Source organism: Miniopterus natalensis, chromosome 10, assembly GCF_054644295.1.
Source record: "Miniopterus natalensis isolate mMinNat1 chromosome 10, mMinNat1.hap1, whole genome shotgun sequence".
In the NCBI taxonomy this organism is placed as follows: domain Eukaryota; kingdom Metazoa; phylum Chordata; class Mammalia; order Chiroptera; family Miniopteridae; genus Miniopterus; species Miniopterus natalensis.
In genome coordinates, this window is record NC_142090.1 from 21,397,911 (window position 1) to 21,423,200 (window position 25,290).

General features: G+C 36.0%; 1 protein-coding gene across 1 annotated transcript in view; it reads left to right on the plus strand.

Moving 5' to 3' along the window:
• The window catches only part of SLC13A1 (solute carrier family 13 member 1), a 101,314-nt gene that overhangs the window by 51,715 nt on the left and 24,309 nt on the right, over positions 1–25,290 (plus strand). The window contains exon 7 of the mRNA XM_016213324.2: positions 21,715–21,866. Coding sequence (XP_016068810.2) covers positions 21,715–21,866 — 152 coding nt within the window. The remainder of the gene's footprint in view (positions 1–21,714; positions 21,867–25,290) is intronic.

Consider the following 25,290-nt stretch of genomic DNA (forward strand, 5'->3'; position numbering starts at 1 on the left):
CATGATAGAAAGATTCCCTCTCCATCTAGTTGACTGGCACATATATCACCTTATTTATTTGTTTGTTTATTTTGGTGAAAAATTTGAGTTTTACTTCCTTGAAACATTGCAGGTGTGCAGTGTAGTGTTGTCAACTGTAGTTGCCATGTTTTGCATTAGATCCTCAGTCCATATCTATCTTATAGCTGAAAGTTTGTACCCTTTACTTGGTCTTTTTTAAAAAAATCCTCATCTGAGGATATTTTTTCCATTGCTTTTCAGAGAGAGTGGTAGGGGGAGAGAGAGAGAGAAATATCAATGTGAGAGAGACACATTGATTGGATGCCTCCCACATGCACCCTGACAAGGGCCTGGGATCGAATTTGCAACTGAGGCACATAACCTTGACTGGAATCAAATCTGGGACCCTTCAGTCTGAAGGCCAATGCTCTAACCACTGAACAAAACTGGATAGGGCTTTACTTGGTCTTTTTTAACTTGGCAGTTTCCTGTGCCTCTAGAAACACAAGATGAAGATGAACTTTTAAAGAAATAACTCTTCTACTCACTAGTAAAGTTTATGAGAGCTCACTCCATTCAACTGAGAATTTAGAAACCTCATTTTAATAGTATTATATTATAAGAAATGATTAAATTTCTGACATGTAATGAGGATCCAATATGCTCCTCAAAGCATCTACACTAGAGTGAAGGTAAATGCCTGGATATAGATCAGTAGGTAAATGTAATCCATCTGAAATTCTGCCAGGTGTATTTTCTGAAAGAAGAGAGAAGTGGATGGCAACAGTTTGTGAGATAAATTCACTTCTGAATAAAGAGTTTATTTAGCATTGATTAAGAAAAGGAATTATAGCAGCAACTGGTAAACATGACCTCACTCCAGATTTCAATTTTTATTATAGTCAAAGCTTAGCTCCATTGATGGCTATAATTAGTTGTGTTTCCACAAAACATTGTGTTGTTAAAGAAATGATTGACTGTTGATGATATCTTGTCTCCATATATCTCCAAGCAAATAGCATAAGCTCGGCCTTGTTGGAAGCATCTGTACTTTCCTCTAATTATTCAGTAAACCTCTTACACTGTATAATGTATTCTAATACTATATTTTGTTTCTTAAAATTCTCAGCAATTTTTTAACATGTCTTCCAATGCTATTTCTTAACAAACAAATACATTTATTTTGTCCCCAAATTGTTTTTGATATATTTTGAAATGAAATTTTGTTTACATATTTATAAAATGAATCAAAAATTTTAAGGAGTAACATAATGAATAAAATGTGATATACCATACTTCAGCTTAAGAAATAGAATATAAATTTCAAGAAATCTCCATGAACTTTTCTTCAGTTCTATCTCCTTGCCTCACACAATTGCATCAATCCCCTTATCAAGATAGCCATGTCCAGCATTTTGCGTTTATCATTCTCTTATTTTCTTTTTGGTATTACCACTTTTATTAACTACTTGTTCACTACAACAAAGACCTAAATAGCAATAAAATAGCTCAGCCTGCATGGCTTAGTGGTTGAGCATCGACCTATGTACCAGGAGGTCATGGTTTGATTCCAGGTCAGGGCACATGATCCGCTTAAGGGCTCAAACCCCAGTAGAGGGCATGCAGGAGGCAGCCCATCAATGACTCTCTCCCATCACCAATATTTTGACCTCTCTCTCCCTCTCCTTTCTCTTTCTGAAATCAATAAAAACATATTTTTTAAAAAAAAGAAAGAAAAAATAGGCTGGTACGGTGGCTCCACAATCAAGATGACCCCGACTCTTTCTACCCCTGTTCTGCCCTCCTCAAAGTCCATTAGATCAAGTTTGCTAGATGGACTTTTCAAGTCATCTGTGACTCTACCAATTTTTTTCTAAACCCAAAAATTAATGAAACTGCTTTGTTAAAATCTCTTTCTATTATGTGGATATGTCTGTTCTGATATTTCAGTCCAGTTTTCTGTATTTTTAGATTATTTATATTATGTTATTATATACTTACCAAATTGGAATGTTTATATATTACTGATATATAACACTATATTACTGATTAATTAACACTTTTAGTATTTGCGGTGCTAATCTGTACTAGTGTTTTGGGGTCTTAGAGTTTATTTTTCTGATAATAATGTAGCAATGTCAGCTTCTTTAGGCTTTTATTTGGCATTTTTTCTATATTTTCATTTTTAATATTTCTATGTTCTTATACTTTAGATGTATCCCTTGTAAAACAGAAAGTGGCTTTTGCATGTTTATCTAGGTTGAAAATTTTTACCCAAAAAGTTTAATTCACTTGAACTTTTGCAACTCTGTAAAGTCAGAATTTCTAATGCCATATTTCTATTTGTTCCAAATATACTTTTTATCTCTCTTTCCTTAATTATTTTCTCATTAATTCCTTTAAGTGTGTGTGTGTGTGTGTGTGTGTGTGTGTGTATTGGTCTTTTACAATAAATCCTGAGAATTTTCAGCCATTATTTCCTCTGGGTTTCCAGTTTAACACATGTTGAACTTTCTCACTCTGTCTTCCAGCTTCATAACATCTCATTTTTTTTCTGTGTCTTGCTGGAGTGTACAATAGATAATAACTTCAAATCTGTCTTCCAGTTCATTAATTCTTTTTTCAGTTATGTCTATTTTGTTGTTTAACCAATCCACAGAATATTATTTATTTATTTATCTTAATATATCTGCTTTATTGAATTATATTCATATGCCATATAATTCACCCATTAAAGTGCAGCATTCTGTGGTTTTTAGTATATTTACAGAGTTGTGCAACAATCACCACAACTTTATTTTATTTTTTTAATTGAATTTATTGGGGTGGCATTGGTTTGCAAAACTATACAGGTTTTAAGCATACAACTCAGTAAAACATCATCTGCACACTGCATCATGAGCCCATCACCTCAAGCAAAGTCTATTTTCTTACCCATTTTCTTATCCATTGTCTACCTCCACCTCCACTCTATCCCCCTTTCCTTCTGGCTATCACCACACTCTTGTCAATGTCTATGTGTTATGTATATATATTTTTTGCTTAATCCTTTACCTTCTTTCATCCAGTCCCCCAACACCCCTTCCCTATGAAAGTTGTCAGTCTGTTCCATGTATCCATGCCTCTGTTTCTATTTTATTCATCAGTTTATTTTGTTCATTACATTCCACATAGAAGTGAGATCATATGGTATTTGTCTTTCTCTGACTGGCTTATTTCACTTAGTATAACGTTCTCCATGTCCATCCATGCTGAACATTTTTAGCTGAATAGTATTCCATTAAGTAAATGTACCACAGCTTTTGATCCATGCATCTACTTATGGGTATATGGGCTGTTTTCAGATCTTGGCTATTGAAAACAATGCTGCAATTAACATAGGGGTCCATATCTTCTTTCAAATTAGTGTTTTGGTTTCCTTAGGATATATTCCCAGAGTGAAATCACTGGGTTAAAAGGCAGTTTCATTTTTAAGTATTTGAGGAAACTCTGTACTATTTTCCACAGTGGCTGCACCAATCTGTTTTACCATCAACAGTGCATGAGGGTTCCCTTTTCTCCATGTCCTGTTGTTTGTTGATTTATTGATGATACTCATTCTGGCAGGTGTAAGGTGATATCTTATTGTGCTTTTAATTTGCATATCTCTGTGATTAGTGATGTTGAACATTTTTTTCATATATCCATTGGCAATCTATATTTCCTCTTTGGAGAAGTGTCTATTCAATTCCTTTGCCCACTTTTTAAAATTGGATTTTTTTCTTTTTTGGTGTTGAATTGTATAGGTTCTTTATATATTTTAGAAATTAACCCCTCATCAGATGTATCATTGGCAAATATATTCTCTTATTCAATGGGTTCCTTTTTCATTTTGTCGATCATTTCTTTTGCTATGCAAAAGCTTTTTAGTTTGATGTAGTCCCATTTGTTTATTTTTCCTTTGTTTCCTTTGCCCAAGGAGATATATTGGCAAGAGATGCCTGAGATTTTATGGCCTTTCTTCTAGGATTTTTACAGTTTCACAACTTATATTTAAGTCTTTTATCCATTTTGAGTTTATTCTCATATATGGTGTAAGTTGGTGGTCTAGTTTCATTTTTTTGAATTTACCTGTCTAATTTTTCCAAAACCATTTATTAAAGAGACTGTCTTTACTCCATTGTATGCTCTTGCCTCCTTTGTCAAATATTAATTGAGCATAATGGCTTGGGTTGATTTCTGGGCTCTCTGTTCTGTTCCATTGATCTATAGGCCTGTTCTTATGCCACTACCAGGCTGTTTTGATTACAATGGCTTTCTAGGATAGTTTTATATCAGATAGTGTGATACCACCAACTTTCTTCTTCCTCAAGATTGCCGAGGCTATTTGTTTTGGGTGTTTTTTTTGGTTCCATATGCATTTTTGGAATACTTGTTCTAGATATGTGAAATATGCCATTGGTATTTTAATAGGAATTGCATTGAATCTATAGATTGCTTTGGATAGTATGGACATTTTAATGATGTCAATTCTTCCAATTCATGTACACAGTATGTGCTTCTACTATTTGAATCTTCCTCTATTTCTTTCTTCAGATTGTTTTCTTAATTTTTCTTTCTGATAGTTCATTATTGGTGTATAAAAAAATCCACCCATTTCCAAATATTAATTTTGTATCCTTCTACTTTGCTGAGTTCATTTATTAGATTTAGATTTTTTTTGTTGGAGTCTTTAGGGTTTTCTATGTACAATATTGTGTCAATAAATTGAGAAGGGTAGGTGTTAGTTATTCTTTGAATGTTTGGCAAAATTCACCTGTGAAGCCATTAGGTACAGGATTTTTGTTTGCTGGGAGTTTTTTTTTATTACTGTGGTGATTTCATTAATTATATTTGGTCTATTGAGGTTTTTTGATTCTTACTGATTTAGTTTTGGAAGATTGTATGTTTCTAGGAATTTGTCCATTTTGCCAGGTTGTCCAATTTGTTAACATATAATTGTTCAAAGTGTTTTCTTACAATCCTTTGTATTTCTGTGGTGTCAGTCAATACTTCTCTTTCATTTCTGATTTTATTTATTTGGGTCATCTCCCTTTTTCCCCCCTTTTTTAAAATATTACTTTTATTTCTTCATTTTTCATTTTTATTTTTGATTTTAGAGAAGGAGGAAGGGAGAGGGAGAGAGAAAATTGAATTTGCTGCCTCCCATACACATCCTCACAGGGGATCAAGCCCACAACCTGGGCATGCACCTTAATCGGGACTTGAACCAGCAACTCTTATGGTGTACAGGCTGATACCTAACCAACTGAGCCCCAAGGTCCAGGACTCTCTTTTTTTCTTGATGAGTCTGGTTAAACGTTTGTCAATCTTGTTTATCTTTGCAAAGAACCAACCCTTGGTTTCATTGATCTTTTGTATTGTTTTGTGCTTTTTAAAAAAGTCTCTATGTCATTTATTTCTGCTCTAATCTTTATTATTTCCTTCTTTCTGCTTACTCTGGGCTTTGTTTGTGTTTCTTTTTCTAGTTCTTTTAGGTGTAGGGTAATAGTTTCTATTTGAGATTTTTCTTGCTTCTTGAGGTGGGCTTGTAATGCTATAAAGTTCCTCCTTAGGACTGCTCTCACTGTGTCCCAAAAATATTGGGTCGTTTTGTGTTCATTTTCATTTGTTTCCAGGTAACTTTTGATTTCTTCATTGATCTAATTGTTAACCCATTCATTGTTTAATAACATGCTATTTAGCTTTTATGTGTTTGAATGTTTTCAGCTTTTGTATTATAATTGACTCCTACTTCTGTACCATTGTGGTTAGAGAAGATGGTTGATATGATTTCAATCTTCTTGAATTTCTTAAGACTTCTGTTGTGTCCTAACATGTGGTGTGTCTTTGAGAATGTTCTATGTGCACTTGAGAAGAATGTATATTCTACTACTTTGGGGTGAAATGTTCTGTAAATATCAGTTAAATCCATCTGATACAATGTGTTCTTTAAGGTTACTGTTGCCTTGTTGATTTTTTGTCTGGAAGATCTATCCATTGATGTCAGTGGGGTGTTAAAATCCCCTGCAATGACTGTATTAATGTTGATCTCTCCCTTAATGTCCACCAAGATTTGATATATTTAGGTGCTCCTATGTTAGGTGCATATATGTTTACTAGGGTTATATCCTCTTGTTTGATAGATCCCTTTAGTATTATATAGTGAATTTTGTCTCCCACTGTGGCCTTTATTTTGAAGTCTGTTTTGTCTAGTATAAGTATTGCCACCCCAGCTTCCTTTTTGTTTCCATTTGCATGGAATATTTCTTTCCTTCCCTTCATTTTCAGTCTGCATGTATCTTTTGTTCTTAGGTGGGTCTCATGTAGACAACATTATATATATATATGCATCATGTTTTCTTATCCATTCAGCTACCCTATGCCTTTTGATTGGAGCACTTAATCCACTTACATTTAAGGTTATTATTGAAAGGTGCTTATTTATTGCTATTTTTTCTTTATATCTACATTCTCTCTCTATTTCTTTTTTCCTTTTATCTTCTTAAAGCATACCCTTTAACATTTCTTGCAATACTGGTTCGCTGGTAATGAACTCCTTAAGCTTTTTTGTTTTGTCTGGAAAGCTCTTTATTTTCTTCAATTTTAAATGATAGCCTTTCTGGATAGAGTAGTCTTGGTTGTAGGTCTTTGGTTTTTATCACTTTGAATATTTTATGCCAATTTCTTCTGTCCTTAAGTGTTTCTGTTAAGAAATCAGCTGACAGCCTTCTAGAAGCTTCTTTGTAAATAACAAATTGCTTTTCTCTTGCTTCTTTTAAGATTCTCTCTTTGTCTTTATGCTTTGTCATTTTAATTATGATGTTTCTTGGTATAATCCTTTTTGGAATCATCTTGACTGGTACTCTGTTTCCTGAACTTGTGTCACTTTTTTCTTCACTATGTTAGGGAAGGTTTCAGCCAGGTTCTCTTTCCCCCTTGTTCACTCTCTTCTCCTTCTTTAACGCCTATGATGTAGGTATTGTTACACTTGATGTTGTCCCAGAGGCCCTTAGACCTTTCTCAGTTTTTAAAAATATCTCTTTCATTTCTGATGCTCTGCTTCAATGCTTACTGTTATCTAGTCCTCTAAATAGCTGATCCTCTGCTTCATCTTACCTGCTGTTTATTCCTGCTAGTGTATTCTTCATTTGTGACTAGTTCTTTTTATTGTTTCTATGTCCTTTTTAATGCTTACCATCTCTTTATTTAAGTTCTCACTGAGATCATTCATTCTTCCTCTGACGTTCTTGAGCATCCTTATAACCATTGTTTTAAGCTCTGCATCTGGTATATTGGTCTTTTCATTTCATTTAATTCTTTTTCTGGAGATTTCTTCTTTTTTTTTCCACTTGGAGTATATTTCTTTGTCTCCTTATTTTATCTCTGTGAATTAGGTAGGTCTGCTATGACTGCCAAATTTGTTATAATGGCTTTATGATGTAGGTGTCCTATTGGGCTCAGTGGCACAATCTTCCAGATCACCTGAGCTCCATGCTTGAGGAGTGTTTCTAGTGGGTTATGTGCTCTCCTGTTGTAATTGCATCTTGAAGACTGTTGGCCCTTTTGTGGGTTGAAGTTAACCCTTCAGGCTGGCTGACCATAAAGATAAACCTTGATCACTGTGTATAAGTTTCTATGGAGGGGAGGCTTCCCAAAGTGAAGTTGTTCCCAGCAGGATCTGGTGCCTGCCAGAATCCCTCTTTGTGTATGCCACTTGTATAGCTAGTTGGGACAAGTTCTGGTGAAGCCAACCACTGGTTGTATTGGTCCTGAGTCCACTTGGGCAAGGTTTAGGTACATGTCAATGTCAGACATTGTATGTAATTGACTTTGGAATACCTGTCTCAAGCTACCACACTTGGGCCTGGGTGTGCGAAGGAGGGGGCCAATAATAGTATAAGATTTGGTTTCCTCCAGTTTAGAACTGGGGGGCCAAATCTGTAAAAGATCCAAGACTCCCTGAGCTCTGCCTCCACCTGTCAGCTACTACCCCTCTCCCTGAGGTTGTCTCATCTTCCTCCAGAGCCTTCCAAAGACTGTAGAGTGGGCTCAGGCTGGCCACAATCCACAGACCCTTCCACAGGTTTTGAACTTGGTAAGAGAGGACAACTGGGTTTGGGAGGAGTAGGCTAGTAAGTCTCCTACTTGGGGACTGCACGGTCAGGTACTCAATGAGGGTAATGCAGCCCCTACTCCAGAGCCAAATCATTCAGTCTCTGTCAGAGTCTCCAACTCCAGCTCCCCCAGGAGGAGTGCCTACAGGTACAGATTGGGTACAGCCAGCCATCTCCTCTGCAGGAGTAAACTCAGCTAGGTAGAGCCACTGGGGGTTTGGGAGTGGGGGTAGATAAAAAGAGTCTCCCATTGGAGGGGGACAAGCACTTCATCCTGGTACTAGACAATAGCCTCCGAAGGAGACAAACTGGATATCCCAGCCAGGGTCAGTTCTCCCTTCCCCCATGGAATTGAGCTCAGCAGGGCAGGGCCACAGGCACTTGTGGGGGGCCGATTTAAACAGTCTGCCTTTGGGGCTGTTGCCCACAATCCAATAAAAAGGAGGGTGGGCTCTTTGTCCTCTTCCTGAGATCGTGGGGGCTGAGCTCCCAGAAGAGAAAGGAATGCGCCCCGCCCCCAGGATGTAACCACACAACCCAGCACTGGCCCCTCAGATTCTTGGACAAAAGCCTCCCTTTGAGATGGTCCTTTGAAAGTCCCAGCTCTGTGCAACACTCTGATCTCGCTGCACAACTGAACTCCATAGGGCTGAGCCACAGAGTGCCAGGGTTGGCCAAGTGATTCAGTAGGTGGGAGGGGGGCAGCAGCTGTGTGCTCAAGGTGGGGAAGAATGGTCCCCGTTCCATAGTTATAAAGTTTAGTCACTGTCTGAGTTTCCACCAAGAGCTTCTCAAGAAAAAGAGCACCCCAAAAATCCTTGCTGGGTGCAGCTAGCAGACCCCTATTCAGGACTCAAGTATAGCATATTGGTGTCACCAGCAGTTGGAAACTGGGCAGTGCACTCTCTGGGCTGATGCTGTAACAATAGGAGTGCTTGACCCTAGGAAAGTGGTGTCTGGGTCTCTGTCAGACTCCCTTTTCCCCAAGGCAAACTGATATCACAATTGATTTTCACTACCAGATGCTATGTGGGCTCTTCTTCCTGTATCTGTTGTTCTGGGTTGGGGATCCCTGCATGGGGTTGAGAACTCACACTCCTGTGGGGAGGGAGTTTTGCAGCCGAGCTACCCCTCTGGCCTCTCAGCTACCACACACGATTGCAGGGGCAGCCCCTTCCATATCTCTGCCCTTCTTACCAGTTTCTATGTGGCTTCTTCTGTATATTCTTGGTTATATTTCAGTTTAGCTAGTCTTCAGTTGGTTATTTAGGTTGATTGCTCTATAATTTAGCTGTAATCTGGTTTGGTGACCAGAACAGGTGAGTGTAACTTCTACCTACTCTGCAGCCATCTTGGAATCTCAACCTTCATTGAGTTTTTAAATTCAGTTATTTAAATTTTAATTTCTATAAATTTTATTTGTCCCTTTTTAAGATTTGTTTGGTAATTTTTATAGTTTCTTTCTCCTTGCTTGTACATTCCATTTTTTCTCTAATTTTAATTATAAATAAATTTACTTATTTTCTGTATCTCACTCTAGTGTTTGAAGTCCTGTGAATCTCTTTTTGGCCTATTTTTGTTTCATGTTTTTCTTACTTTTGGTTACCTTATTTTCTTGTATTTTTGGCTTTTAAATATTGAAATACTAATTTTCCTTGAAACTTTAATGGGAATTCCTCAAGTTCTAGGTTACAGGTGCATGGAAAATCTTTGAACTATATTACTGTTTTTATTTTGATATACACACCAATTAAGTTTAAAAATGCTCATGGTTAAGAGTTTTCCCTTAAGTCAACTTGAGATTTCCTTGGTGTCTACTTTTGCAAAAGATACCAGCTTAATTAGTGTTTTCCTATACAATTCCCTACACAGGATGAGCCTTAGGCATCATCTGCCATCTCCAGCTCTGCCTGCAAAAGAATAAACTGAAGCCCTCAGGTCAAAAAGCTGCCTATTCATTTCCTTAACTTAAGATTCTGCTTTCACTTTTTTGAGGTCAAGGCCAGTTTCTTACTTTTGTATCAGTTTAGTGATCCTTTTTTTTAAAAAAAAATTATCTTTATATCTTTATTGTTGAAAGTATTATAGATGTCCCTGTTTTTCTGCTCTATTGATCCTCTCTACCCTGCATCCACCCTACCCCCAGGCCTTCCCTATACTGTTATCTGTGTTCAAGGGTTATGCATATATGCATATAAATTCTTTGATCAATCTCTCCTCACCCACCCTCCCATACCTGCCCATTTTTAAAGGCACTTTTAAATATTTAATTTATATTTTTTGGTTAACCCTCATCCAAGGATATTTTTTCCATTGTTTTTTAGACAGAGTGGAAGGGAGGGAGAGAGAAGGAGAGAAACATCAATGTAAGAGACATATTGATTGGTTGACTCCTGCAGGTACCCTGATAGGGGCCAGGGATTGAGCTTGCAACCGAGATACTTGCCCTCGACCAGAATCGAACCTGAGGCCCTTCAGTCCGCAGGCCGACGTTCTAACAACTAAGCCAAACCAGCTAGGGTGGCACTTTAAAATATTTTAAACAGCATTCCTTTTAACAAGGAATCTGTATATCATGCAGCTGGACAGAAGAATATGCTATATTGTTTATCTATTATTTCAGTCATTATTACCACTATAAAAAAAACAAGATGTCCCCTGATAGCACATATATTTTTACTTTTTGCTATTCACTAAGGAATTAGTGAATACAATTACAGATGAAGCTTCTAAATATTTAACATTTAGAATAATATCATTCTGTAAAATAAATTCTGTATTTAATAGAATTTCAACATTTTTGAAAAATTAGAATTTTTATGAAGTCCTCATTCTGGAGTGCTAAATTTTTAGTATTTATCTATTCATCATACTATTATTGTATAAACTAATATTCTCAATTCCCAATATGCAATATAATTCTTTATGAACTACAGTGGATATAAATCACATTTCAGGGAATTTAATTGAAACTTCAATTTTGTTACAAACTTCTCTGAGTTGTTCAGGTTATTACCGACTGCAGCTTCACCAGATCTTCATGAAGAGATTGTTGTGAAGAGTGGAAGAATCTCCTTTTACATTTTCTGCTGTTCACTTACTATTATCTTCATTCTGAAGTTTCATTACATAATTCATTTCCAATGGAAGTCATTTAAAGCCATCTACTTATTATGGGAAGGCTAGTTTAATTAAAACTGGAAAACGTAATCTGTTATTCACTTAACCAAGCACTTGTAAACTCAATGTGCTGAGAGCAAACACAGGAGACAGGGCCCCAGCGTCAATCCCTCTGCATGCTTGTGGCTTTTACTCTCCACTCCACTTTTACCTACATCATCCACCAATATATGGACCACCAAAATCAGTCTGTGCAATAATAATTAGTTGATGTGCATTTATTTCCTGTGGGGTTTTTTTTAATGTAAAAAGAGAAATATTGCCTCTTGCAATAAGGTGGCAGATTGGATAGGCCCACTGACCTTCGCTCTATCCTGAATCTCCATTAAACAAGAACAGATAAACCTTTTAAGTCATAAGTCACAATTATATACACGTCAAGAGAGGAGGTGATAACATAATCATTTGGGAAGCTGAAAAGTAAAAAAATGGGTGGCAAATGACTTCGTTATCCCACAAAAGTGGAATTCCAAGTCAACAGTGAGGAATGACAATAAGCAATTCAATTTACATAGAAGCAGCCCTCAAGCTTTTTAAAGTGTTCAAAACTGTGGGTAAATAAAATTGCTTATGAAACAGTTAAATTCCCAAATTTCTTCCCCAACTCTACATAGATGAAACTGTTCCTCTCCCACCAAAGAGAAGCATAGTCTGTAGAGGGTAAGGAGAACCAGACACAATTCAGGGTTGGGGGAAGGTTTCACAATGAAAATAGGGGTATTGAGTGATAGTGTTTATATGCTGAATGCTGAGAACCCTGACTTCAGTCCCACTTGCTCCAGTAGCCAGGCCTCTATCCTCCAGGTGTCAGCAGGCAGGAGACCAGAAATTTCTGCCTTGGGAAATGCAAGTAGCGCAAGAGAGACAATGAAAATATATAGCATTGGATTTTCTCAGATAAAGGTCCAGTCAGATGATACTGCATTGCAGACCACAGTCAACATAACTCTCAAAGCACATGTACAGAGCTTTCAACCAGCTTTTCACTGACTTAGGTAAGAGCAAACAACTAAAAATTCCTTGATGTCTAAAGAAAGTCTTGGGCATGGAAAGAGAGAGTCCCAAACAAATAAAAATGAAAGAGAAACTTGCAGGAAACAGAGTCTGCAAGAATATGAAAATGCAAGAAACGAAACTATTATTAACCTATTCAGAAAGGTAAGCAAAGAAATTGCATCCTTGAAATATGAATGACATTCTTTTAAGATACCTTGGCCAGGTGGCTCAGTTGGTTGGAGCATTGTCCAGTACACCAAAAGGTTGCAGGTTTGATTCTTGGTTAGGGCACATGTCTAGGTTGTGGGTTCAATATCAGGTTGGGGCAAGTACCTGATTGATGTTTCTCTCCCACATCCATGTTTCTCTCTTTCTCTTTTCCTTTCTCTCTCTAAAATAAATTAAAAAACACACACAACATATCCTCAGGTGAGGATTGAAAAATAAAATAAAATAAAAAAGGGAGAAGAAGACAAAAATAAAATATGAAGTAAACATATAAAAAATAATATAATAAAATATAAATAGAAAATTTAGTAGGAAAAATAGGAAGAAACAAAAAATAATAGGAATTTCAAAAAAAGAATAAAAGCAAGAAGACTCCACCAAAATTCAAGAAAAGATTTGTAATGAAGAGTATGATTTTTATAACTATAGGTCTCACTGGGCTAGAACAAGAGATAAAATGGACCCACATAGAAAAGGACATTGAGATTTCAGAATACTGTGGGTGAAGAGAAGGCCCTAGAAGTTTCCAGAAAGGGGGGAAAATAGGTTCCTTAAAGAGAGTAAAAGTATAAATGGCTGAAGACTTCTCTATAGCAACACTGGAAACTCAGAGACAACAGGAAAAAAATAACTTCAAAATTCTGAGAAACACTGATTTCCAATCTAGAATTCAATATCCCTGAAACTATCAATGAATTGAAAAAGTAACATCTAGCTCATTGCCAGTCTGGAGAAAAAAAATGACTAGATTTAGAGAAAACAGTAAGGCTCTGGAAGACATGTCTTCAAGGCAATGAAATTAGTAGACTTTTTGATGTAGATTAGGTATCCTATCATTTGAATGTTCTGGGAGATCACCTAAATCCAGTGGTTTACTAATATGCACTTAGAAAACTAAGCAAGTAAGGATGTGAGGGGAGTGCAAAACAGGAAAAGTAATATATATCCTAGTACTAAACTGATAATAGATTTGTAGACAACATTCTGAACATTGAACTCTGCTCTAAGCAAAATTACAATCTAGCCATAATGGGAGAACGATGGAGACATGAAAAGTATGAGCATGTTCTGTGGAGTAGGCTGTGAAAGGAAGCTCAATTTGCATCTAACATAGTGGAAATTTAATTGTAATGCCTACAACAAGAGATAGTATTATTTAATATTATTAAGATAAGTGCAAATAAATATCCAAAAAGAGCTAGAATATTGTAATTTTGCTGTCTTTGACAAGCAGAAAATTGATAGCAGGAACTAACATTTTGTGCAATTAGCCTTACATAATTATATAAATAGAAATAGAAACCCCAATGTTTTCTATTTCCACACTCACCCAAATGAATTATTTTATACAGTGCTGTGGAGACCACAGGTTAAGTCCATGCTGATTCATGTATGTGTTTTTAGCACCTGAGGTTGAAAATGTGGAACATGCATGCCACTGGAACCTGCAGTCAATGCCACCAGGTGGCCATAGTGAGTTATATCTGGACCTGCAGAATTTCTGTTCTGAAATGTCTTTTGAGCACCATCCATGTAACGATGTCATAAGATTCTGAATTTGGTCATGTCCTAGATAATTTTTCACCCCAGTCATTTAGGAGAATTTGTGGAACTCATACAATCCTTAGATGCATTTGTATGAAATATGAACAAATGGACACAATTGGGATTGAGTAAAAACAATAGGTTACAACTGCTGAAGTGAAAGCAATGTGAAATGTAATTAAATGTAAAATTTTAGATGTAGGTTTAAAAACTCACATATGTAAAAAGCATTCTGGGAGGCAGGATTATACAAGGGAAATCATCAAGAGGGAACTCATACATGGATTCCAGTTTCAATCTGCTATATGACCAACTATATCAAAATTGAGATTCATTTTGCTATTCTGAAATATTAGGTCCATGTACCAGATAATATCTAAATATCTCTCTGTTCTAATAGTCTATGATCCTTTAATGTATTAAAAACTTTTTATAATTGTGGGAGATACAAAATATATCAAGAAGGTAGAAGTTACCCCCATAATGCCATTGTTAAAATTTTAATATATTTAATTTCAGTCTTATTTCTCGGCATGTATATGTATGTGGATATATAGTTTTTATTTTCTTAATCCTCATGTGAGTATATGTCTTTATTGATTTTAGAGAGAGAGAAAGGAATATATAGAGAGAGGGAGGGAAACATCGATGTGAGAGAAAAATATTGATTGATCATCTGCCTCCCCCATTCACTCCCCACACTTTCCCCAACCAGGGATTGAACCCACAACCCAGGTAATGTGCCCTGACCTGGAATTGAACCCGCAACATTTTGGTGTATGGGATGATGCTCCAACCAACTGAGCCATCTGGCCAGGACTATTTTTTATTTTTAAAAATTACATCATTTTGTCTATTTAAATTCATTATGAAACATACAAAACAAGCATATACCCATTCACAATAAATCCATGGCAATGTCTTTTGATTATTGGACATTGGAGATTGTCATACAGCACAGGAGATTTTCTCTGGCCACGTCACCTCTGACTGTCTTCAGCCTCACCCCCCTAGATATTTTGCTTCTCTTTCCTATTTTACTTTGGAATATTTTTTTCTCTCCCAAATTCCTAGGAGAAATCATCACACACACACTTCCTTCTTCATTTATACAGAAATGTTGTCATTATTATGCTAATATTGCAAATACATGCCCTCAGTTTCAGAGCCTTACTTTCTACCCCAAAAGACTCATTCCAACTCCCTCTTAGGCTAGGGTCAAACCCTTGTTCTCAGATTGAAACTACTTTTAGTTGGTAAACTACACCTGAAAAGCTAAGCAACATCGCAAACCCCAGTGTGACAGCCGTATCTAGGAGTGTAAACAAACAAATAGAAGTCTGCACATAATTTGGAAAAGAGAAAGTTTGTTTTTTTTAAAAAAGAGGAAATTCCTTGAATTTGTGTCATAAAAGATAAACTGTTATGAACTGAGTGTTTGTATCACCCCAAAATCCATGTGTTGAAGCCCTAACTTCTAATGTAATGATATCTGGAGGGGGCATTGGGAGATAATAGGTTTATGTTAGAAAAGAAGTTTGGGACCCTCATGACGGGATTAGTGTACTTAGAAGATGAAGATCTCTCTCTGTCTCTCTCTCTCCCCCTCCACATACAAGAACTATGCAGCTATAAAAAATAAGGATCTCATACCCTTAGAGATAACATGAGGGGTCCTGGACAGTATTATGCTAAGAAAACTAAGCCTGTCAGAGAAAAACAAGTATCATATGATCTCACTTATATGTGGAATCTAATGAACAAAATAAACTGACAAACAAAATAGATCCAGAGGCATGGAAGTATGGAAGCATGCAACAGACATATGAATATTAGAGGGAAGGGGGGAGGGAAGGAAGAGATTAACCAAAGAACTTATATGCATATATACATAACCCATGGACACAGACAATACTGCGGTGAAGGCCTGGGGAGGGGGCAGGGTGGTGGTGGAGGGGGTCAATAGGGGAAATAAAGGGGACATCTGTAATACTTTCAACAATAAATATATATTTGGCTCCACTTTGTCCAGTGGAGCCAAAGACTTATACTTCCCCATTCTTTTTGTAGTTTTTGTACCCATAGTTGGCTCAATTAGCAACTCATCTCTGGTTTTCTAAGAGCTCTATTTTTCTGCCCATTGCCCTCACTATTGGCCCTGTGATCCTTAATCTTTCCCCCTTATTACAGTAACATCTCTTCAACTATTTCAGCCCAACAATCACCTGCCCTAAGCAAAAATAACAATAGAGTTGACTATGTGGGGCTCGTGTTTACTAGCTAGATAACAAAAGTGGTGTACCTTATCCCACCTCCCAAACACCTTCACTTAACCATGTATTATGACATTAATGTTACAATTTACTGCAGAATTTGAATTTACCTTGAGTTTTTAATACATTTCTAAATTGCCTGTGATATTTACAAATATATCACTTTATGTGAATTAATGTGTGTTTTAAAGATCTTTATGTAAGAAAAAAGTATAGAAAATTCATAAGGGACTTGTTTTTAATTTTATATCTTCCATGCATTTTAATCATTGTTTTATATATATATATATATGTATATATATATACACACATATATATATACATATATATGTATATATGTGTATATATGTATATATATGTATATATGTATGTATGTATGTATGTATATGTATATATATTTATATATATACATATATATGTATATATTTGCCATTAAGCTAGTATATAAAATTAATTTTTTCTTTGTATTTTTGGAAGTTTTAATGTGACAATGAGAAATTTTATACACATTGCATCTTTAAGTTTTCATTCTTATTATCAACTTCATAATATCCAAATTATACATCACTTCCTGGTTTGTCTTTGAAGTCTTTCCTATAGTAAAATAATATTTAAACCCTAAATTTCACTTTGTTTTGCTAATAAGAATTTATAAACTTATTTTGCTGTTTTATTTATTTACCACTTAGTTTTCAAATTTTCAATGGAAAATCTTATAATGTGGAATGCAAATCATTTCCATCTAGGAAATATAAGGCAAAGGAAACATTTATAAATTAATTTGGGGTAAAGGGTAGATACTCCTGGAAGCTAACCTTTAAATTAATTAGAAAGTGAAAGGCAAATTACAGTTCAATGCACCTGACCCTGTCATGCTAAGTGCCATTCCCATATCCATGATGGTTTTTAGTGAGTAGGAACTTTTTCCTATCATGATTTCTCAAAAAGATCTTTCAGTTGCGGTGTCACATTCAGCAATTGAACAGGGTAATCTTCCTGTTTGTATATGTCTTAAATACATCTAGATTCTTTTAGAAGGCTGTAGTGTGTAAAGCAGATCTGAAATAGGCCAGAAATGATGCAATGAGGCCCATAGGGAGGCTATTGCAGTAACCCAAACCAGAGATGATATCAGCTGAGACCAATGCAATCATGGGGAGAGAAAAACTGAGCAGAGTCCAGAAATATTTAAGTAGATAAAATTTAGAGAACTTGGTGGGATGAGGATGAGATTGATTTCAAGGGAGACAAGTAATCTCGAACAGCGGCTGAGCTCTCCATGGATTCACAGTCTAAGTCTGCCATTCCCGGCTCTGTGACCTCAGGCAAGACACCTCTCTGGGTCTCATGTCTTTCTGTGTAGAGTGGGATAATAACATTACTGACTTTATTGTGTTGTAAGAACAACATGAATTAAACCATGTATTCAATTATAATTTAAAATAGTGTTTATTACATACTAAGCACACTATAAATGTTTATAATTATGGTCACGGTGATGGTATTATCATACATAGGTGATCCTGAAGAAGATCTAGATTTGGGAAAGGAAATAATGAGTTTGGCTTTGAACATTTTGGGATTGGTTTTATTTAAGACATTCAAATTATATTGAACAGCATATTGGATATTTAGGTTTAAAAGGGGAAGGCTGGACTAATGACAGGGGTTTAGTGGTCTAATATATTTATATTCATTAAAACAATGAAAATATGTGAGGTTTCCTAAGGAGAAATTTTACTGTGAGAAGGGACAAGTGCCCATGACAGAGTTTCAAGAAATTCCAGTTTTGGAAGAATAAAGGAAAATAAACTGGCAAGAGAGAGGAACAGGCAGAGATGTAGAGGAAAAACCACAAGGATGAGATATCATGGAAGCCCTAAGAGTTTCCAGCAGAAAAGAGTGATTAACTCTTTTAGGTGCTGAAAAGTCTATGAAATTGAGACAGAAAAGTGTCTATTGGGTTTCATAATATGGAGGCTATTGATAATCATAGCAAGTGCATTTTGGGCAGTTGAGGAGACAAAAAATAGATCGGAATGGTTAAAAAAATGGAGATAGTGAAAGTATGCAAATTTTTTGAGTAGTTTAGCTGTGAAAATGAAGGTGAGTTAAAGCAGTAGTCTAACTGAGGGGAGGATTAAGAAGCTTTTTTTCCCTTTTGTAAAGATAACTTGAAAATTGTTAAATGTTGGGAAAATTCCAGTAAGGCCTATTGTATATGGTGTCCGAGAAGACCTGAGGGATTGAGGTCCAGAAATAGGAGGTTGGAGAGGAGACATTTACTCTATTATGTATGTAGAAAAGGCAGGGCAGATGCAAATTGGTTTCTGCATTTGACAGCAAGACCTCTGTCTGCCGGCTTCTATTTTTCATGTAGAATAGGAGGCAAAACTACCTGTGAAGAGTGAGGGGGAGCATTGAGAGGGAGGTACAAAGAGAATATGGAAGGTTTTTAACTTCCTTGTGAATACAGAAAGATTAATTGGATCAGAGAAACATAGGACAGAGAGGCAGCAGGACACCACAGCTGAAGTTTGTGGTTGTGAATGTTGGCGACCCAGTCTCCTCTGCTAGGTGTGTCATTGTTGCCAACAGTATTTTACTGCTTAAGGGCAGACATGACACAGAGAAAGTAAATGGTTGGACTGATCCAAAGCTGAAATTTTGCTAAATAACTACCACTCAAAGAGAGACAAGGAAGAGAGTTTAGGATTCTGTTAAGAAAGCTATTGATAGTGGCAATGGTTTCATTCCCAAACTCATCAAGTTGTGTATATTAAATATGTACAGCATTTTACATGTCAGTTATACTTCAATAAATTGGTTTTAAAAGCTTAAAAAGTTACCTTATTGGTGTACCATGGAATCTAAACTGGATAGGAAAGGAAGTTGACCAACCTACTGGGAATAACTAGATGCTTCAATATCCTAGACTTGCCAAGAGAGTTGAAGAAGAGAAGGGATAGAAGTAATTCAACAGCAAAGTTGGAAGAAGCTGTGGTAAAGGAGCAGACTTCTTTTTTTAAAAAAAATATATTTTTATTGATTGCAGAGAGTGGAAGAGAGCAGGAGAGAGAGATAGAAACATCAATGATGAGAGAGAGAGAGTCATTGATCAGCTGCCTCCTGCACGTCCCCTGCTGAGGGTCAAGCCTGCAATGTGGGCATGTGCCCTGACCAGGAGTGGAACAGAGATCTCCTGGATCATAGGTCGATGCTTAAGTGCTTACCCGCACCGGCTGGGAAGGAGCAGACATTTTTGTTAATAAGGTGGTAAAATGAGAATCTTTTTATCCCCAAAGAACTCTAATATTAAGCACATACCATAAGTATTCCCATATTGCAATTACACGGGGCTTGCAAAGGAAATGACCAAAAATCAGTTTTAGATTTTTAAACTTAGTGTTGAAATGAGAGAAGGCTGAGAGATAATCTACCTTTGGAGCAAGTTGAAATATTTCCCAAACCACCTCTAACCTGTATCACCAACAGGGAGAGAAGGGAAGAGCCTCCCACTTATCTCAAGACGGTAAGATAGAGAAACCACCACTTGGAGGACTTGAGAATCTGTTCCCTAGACTTAGAAGAGATCAATGGACTAGTATTTGATACACACTTGACAAATTTGAAAGTGAAAGTCCATGGCTGAATTTCCTTACCTAATGGTGTTTCAGCTGCACTTTTACTGTCAACAGGGCAGAGGGGCCCATTTCCTATGGACCAAATGTCAGGAATATATGGGAGAAGTGGTATTTGGTGACATTTGAAAAGCAACGTTCCCCAAGAGAGCTTCTTGATAGGGCAAGTTGACTTCAGCATGAAGAGATGTGGGTGGACCATCACATGCAGAAACCACAAGCATGCCACAAGCAACCAAGTGGAAGAGACACACCACCTACAAAGGAAGGACATGACTCTAATGTTATTATTTGAGTGACAGAAGTCTTAAGAATCCATAGAAGAACCTATCAGACATAGGAGTCATTTTGACCATCCATCAAGCCTAAAGAGCACTAATATCATATCTTAATTACATTAATCCAGTAAGACCTCTCCTAAACCTTAGTGTTCCTCTCCTGATCCTGTTCATCCTCTGCCACTTCAAATATGAAGGATTTAGATGCTGACACTAGCAAGCTGTGGAAGGAATTGGAGCTAGAAGAGAGAGAGAAAACCAAAGCCACAAACCTTCCAACTATGGGCTGTTAAGCAGGCCAGATCTAGGGGAGAAGGTTTAATTTTAAAGTTGAGACCACTATTAAATGGAGGACTAGTCATTTCAACCATCCAAATGAGGTTGCTTTTTTACTAAAAGTGATTGAAAGACTTTATTAAACAAAGTGACCAGAAAAAGTTATAGATTCTGCTCCAGATTTCACCTCAGGGACAGTAAAAATCAGACCAACAAGAGTGTGTTTATATAGGCCATGGGTGAGAAAAGGGTGAAGTTGCTTTTGTCTTTCACCATAGAAAGCCCTGTTCTTAAACAAAACACCTTAGAAATAGTGATTTCCAAACGAGTCATTTGAGGATGTGCTGCCGTCCAGGGTGGAACTAGAGGAGAGAGTGACTGAAGTAGAGCAGAGTTGAAGGTCTCTGGAAATGAGGTAAAATAATAAATCTCTGAGACCAGGATATTTGAAGGGTTATTCATGAACATGTTATAGGTATCCAGCCACCAAGGTAGGGAAACACTACAAAAAGAGGTTGAAGAACTTACTGCAATGTACTACCAATTCATCAGAAAACAGCAGAAAAACAGCAGAAAGATTTGGGAGTGATGGTGAGAAGGGAATAAAGGAGGAAATCATTGGTTTAGGAATAAGAAAGCATGAGCAAATGAGTAAAAGTATGTTTTTAAAATATTTCAGTGGTTTCAGGTTAAATATTTTTATTGTTACATTTCTATTGATGGAAAGAATAATGATGTACTATTAGGTTGTCATGACAAAATACCATAGACTGGTGACTTGGACAACATGAATTTATTTCTCACACTTCTGGAAAAAGATGTTTAAGATCAGGGTGCACTGGGATCCTTGTCTGATGAGGGCTCTCTGTGGGTTGCAGATGGCTCCTTCTCGGTGTTCTCATATGGTGGAGAGAGATCAAGCTCTCTGTTATCTCCTCTTATAACAGCACTAATCCTATCATACCAGGGCCCCACCGTTATGATCTTATCTAACCCTTATTACCTCCCAAAGATTGTATCTCCAAATACCATCACATTGTGGGGTATGGCTTCAACATATGAAATTTGGGCGGACACAAATATTCAGTCCATAACAAAGCTATTACTGCTTTTCATGGCTACAAATAGAGCTATTCTGATAGTACATTTTCTTGTTGGACAGAATACCGTCACAGGAATCCCATATCGAACAAAGAAGGACCACATGATGTGTAAGCTTATGTGTTTGTGCATTACTTACTCTTCTACCATTGGTGGACTGACAACGATCACTGGTACCTCCACCAACTTGATTTTTGCTGATCATTTCAATTCGTAAGTAATATTATTGGATTGGTGACTTAATAAATGGACAGTACACAACTAACCTACTTTAGAGACTCTGGGGACAGAGATGCTATATTGGGTTAACTCTACTCTGTTCTTCATCAGGACATTCATAGGTCTAGAAACCTTCACTTCTACTGAGAGTTAAATATGTAAGACATAGTAAATTAACAGGTACTTACAGATTCCCCAGGTCAGTTCAGAAAAGATAACTCCTAGCTGACCATTCTAATCAAACAGGGAAGATATTTTTAATTACAAATAATACTGCAAATGTCAGAGGAAACAAAAAAGGGTTATTTGCACGGGACAATTTATATAGGTTTGGGAACTGGCATTTGAATTTAAATGATGAATGCCAAGTAGAGGTACTAATTACAGAAGACATGGCTTTGAATTAAAAAAAGATTTGAAGGATTAAGCAGTTATAAGAAATGACAGTAATAAAGTATTCTAAGGACAGGCATATGACCCTAAGTAAAAGTTTGGAACTGTGTTATCACTCCATTGCAGAAAATGGGGAATCTGTGGATATAGTCAGAACATTTAGGTTAAATATTCCATAATATTAAATTACTTACTTTGTGAATTTGAAAAATAAAAGAGTACATTACTCTCCAAGGCATAATTTTTCATATCTAAACTAGGGAAAGTTCACATGATTACTGTGAGTATTAAATGAGATAACTCTGTAAATATACTTGGCACTGTGTAAGAACTATTGAAACAATAGTTTGAAGTTCCATGCTTTTATGTGAGAGCTCAAACTTATTCTACACCCAAGTTATATTTTCAAGTACTAATAGTATAAATTATTGTCAGAGTTCCAAGAAGCTGGGCAACACTGGGATGCCCTGAATCAGGATTTAGGTCCTTATTACAGAAAAATTAAGGTTCAGAGGCAGGAAAGCTACATTCTAAGAAGCAGATTCACAGACTATGAGCTTACTAAAATTGTTTTCAAAATGTTGAGCATGCATAGTTTTTCCAAGAAATCCAAGACTCAAAGCTATCACTCTCTGTTTTGGGAAGAGTGAGAACTTTCATACAAAGAAAACTGGTATAGCAGTTTAGGGATCATACAACACAGACCTCCACATGTACTTATTTGTTTCTATGAGTATACAGTCATCATGTATACTCCAAAGAAGACTTAGAAAGGAACTTTTGAAAGACATTTGATTTGTAAATGGGAGACATCTGAAATTCACAGTGCCAGAGCTGATTTATTCAATGTATCGCCTAATTCAAGATAGGAAATGTACTTGGTTCCTTTCTGAAAGTAGATTTATATTCTTTGTCATGAATTCCCTAAAGAAAGAGATTCCACATTAGTCCTTTCTGGAAATTTCTGTTTCTAAAATTTAGACCAAATTTTTATTGTTTTATCCATGTTGATGTTAAAGAACTGCTGATTTCCACTATTCCCATGTAATTACTTGATATCATCAAGGAATCCATATTGAGTTTGCCCTTGGTCTTTGTTTTCTTGCACAATGTACCAACCAAATTTTCTTTCTTTTAGTTAACTGTTCCTTGACTCTTTGAATGCATTAATCCATTTGCAATGACAGATTGAGAGCACTGTAGCATTTTGAGCAAAATGCTTCAGTAACTATTTTTCCTAATTGTCTAATCTTCTAATTCTCCTCATCATGGGAATTTGGCCAAAATATTTTTTACATTTAGAAAATGCCTAAAATGTACTTTCAATTTAGTGATTTTTTTCCTTCAAATTTTAATATTAGGAATTATATTCAAACTAGAAAAAAAAATAACCCTCAAAGTATCCCTTCTTGATAGAAAATATTAGATTAGATGGGGGAAATAACCTTATGTGACAAAATATAATTGCTATTATTAAACAAACTAGGTCTTTAATAAACTTTTTCTTAAATATTGACCCTAAAAAGTACAGTAGCATCTCAAAGCAATAATAGAATAATGCATTCACTTTCATTGGGAAAAGTTTCACAAACTTAAAACTGCAGGAAAAAAATTTTCTTTTGTCCAGATGTTTGGAGCTAGAGAGAAATTTCCCTTTATTTCCAAATCCAGTACAATAATTTCACTTTTTCCTCTTGACACTGCTTGCCATCATTTTGAGCAATATCGATGACTGTTTTGTATAAATTGGGTCTTGCCCAGCTTCAAAGGGTGCATGTGCCTGAGATTCAATGATTTTCCAATATTGACATTTAGAGAAAGGTACCATCTTACAAATAAACTATGAGAGGAAAAGAATAGATAATGAATTTCTAAACCTTATCTATCATCTATCTATATCTATCTATCTATCTATCTATCTATCTATCTATCTATCTATCTATCTATCTATCTATCATCACCTATCTATCATCTTTCAATCTGTTTATCCATTCAACCATCCATCTGATCTATTACATATATAATATATAATTATATTACTTATATATACATATGTAATGTTTTTGTTCTCTTTTTTACACAAAGAAAATAAGAACAATGAATTCTGAGAAAGCTATTTAGTGCAAATAAAACAGATTTTCATTCACTCTGTCAATCAACAAACATTTTTTGAGAATTCACAATGTGCAAGGCACTGTTTGGAATTCTTTTGAAGCATGAAAATAATAAAACCTACTAGAAGGAAAATTCCATCTAATTGTCTAGACAAAACATACATATGTGAAAACCATTAAAAATTTTAAAACATAAAAATATTTATTTTTTGACATACAGGGAAGACGGTAAAGTGACATATATTGAACTCTTGCCAGATATATTTAGTGTACACATGTCCTATATATATCCTTGATGTGGAAATGGTTTGTAATGGTATTTAAAAGCATGGGCTCTGAGGTTAAAATGTCTATATTCAAATTTCTGCTCTTCTATTTACAAACTAGATAACCTTGGAAAAATCTCTTTAAGCCTGTTACTTTGCCAGAAAAAAAATAAAAAATCTCTCTCTTAGAGAGTTGTTCTGTGTTTTACATAAAGTAAACGGCACTTAGAAGAGTGCTGACCACAGAGCACATGTTCATTTAATGCTGGTTATGTTTATTAGAGTTGAAACAGTTGAGGTTCAGCTTAGGAGAGAGAGGGCCAGACCAAGATCAGTCAGACCCCCAAAGTTTGTATCCCTAAAAACTAGCTCCCTAGAAACATAATCGAACATGTGTCCTGCAAGAGGACTGTAGCTCTAGCTGTTATTTGATGTGGCAACACCCCTTGATTACTAAAGAAAATTTGTCCTTACAACATGATCCAATCTTAAAAGAGGTAAACACCATGTTTATGAAGAAGTGAATGTCAATAATTCATAAAATCAAAGACCAAAAATTCTGTAATAGTTTTTTTAGGGAGACAGTAGAATAGTCTGTGTATCTTTTTGCACAGTTTAGAATAGCAATGTGCATATTGATTGGCA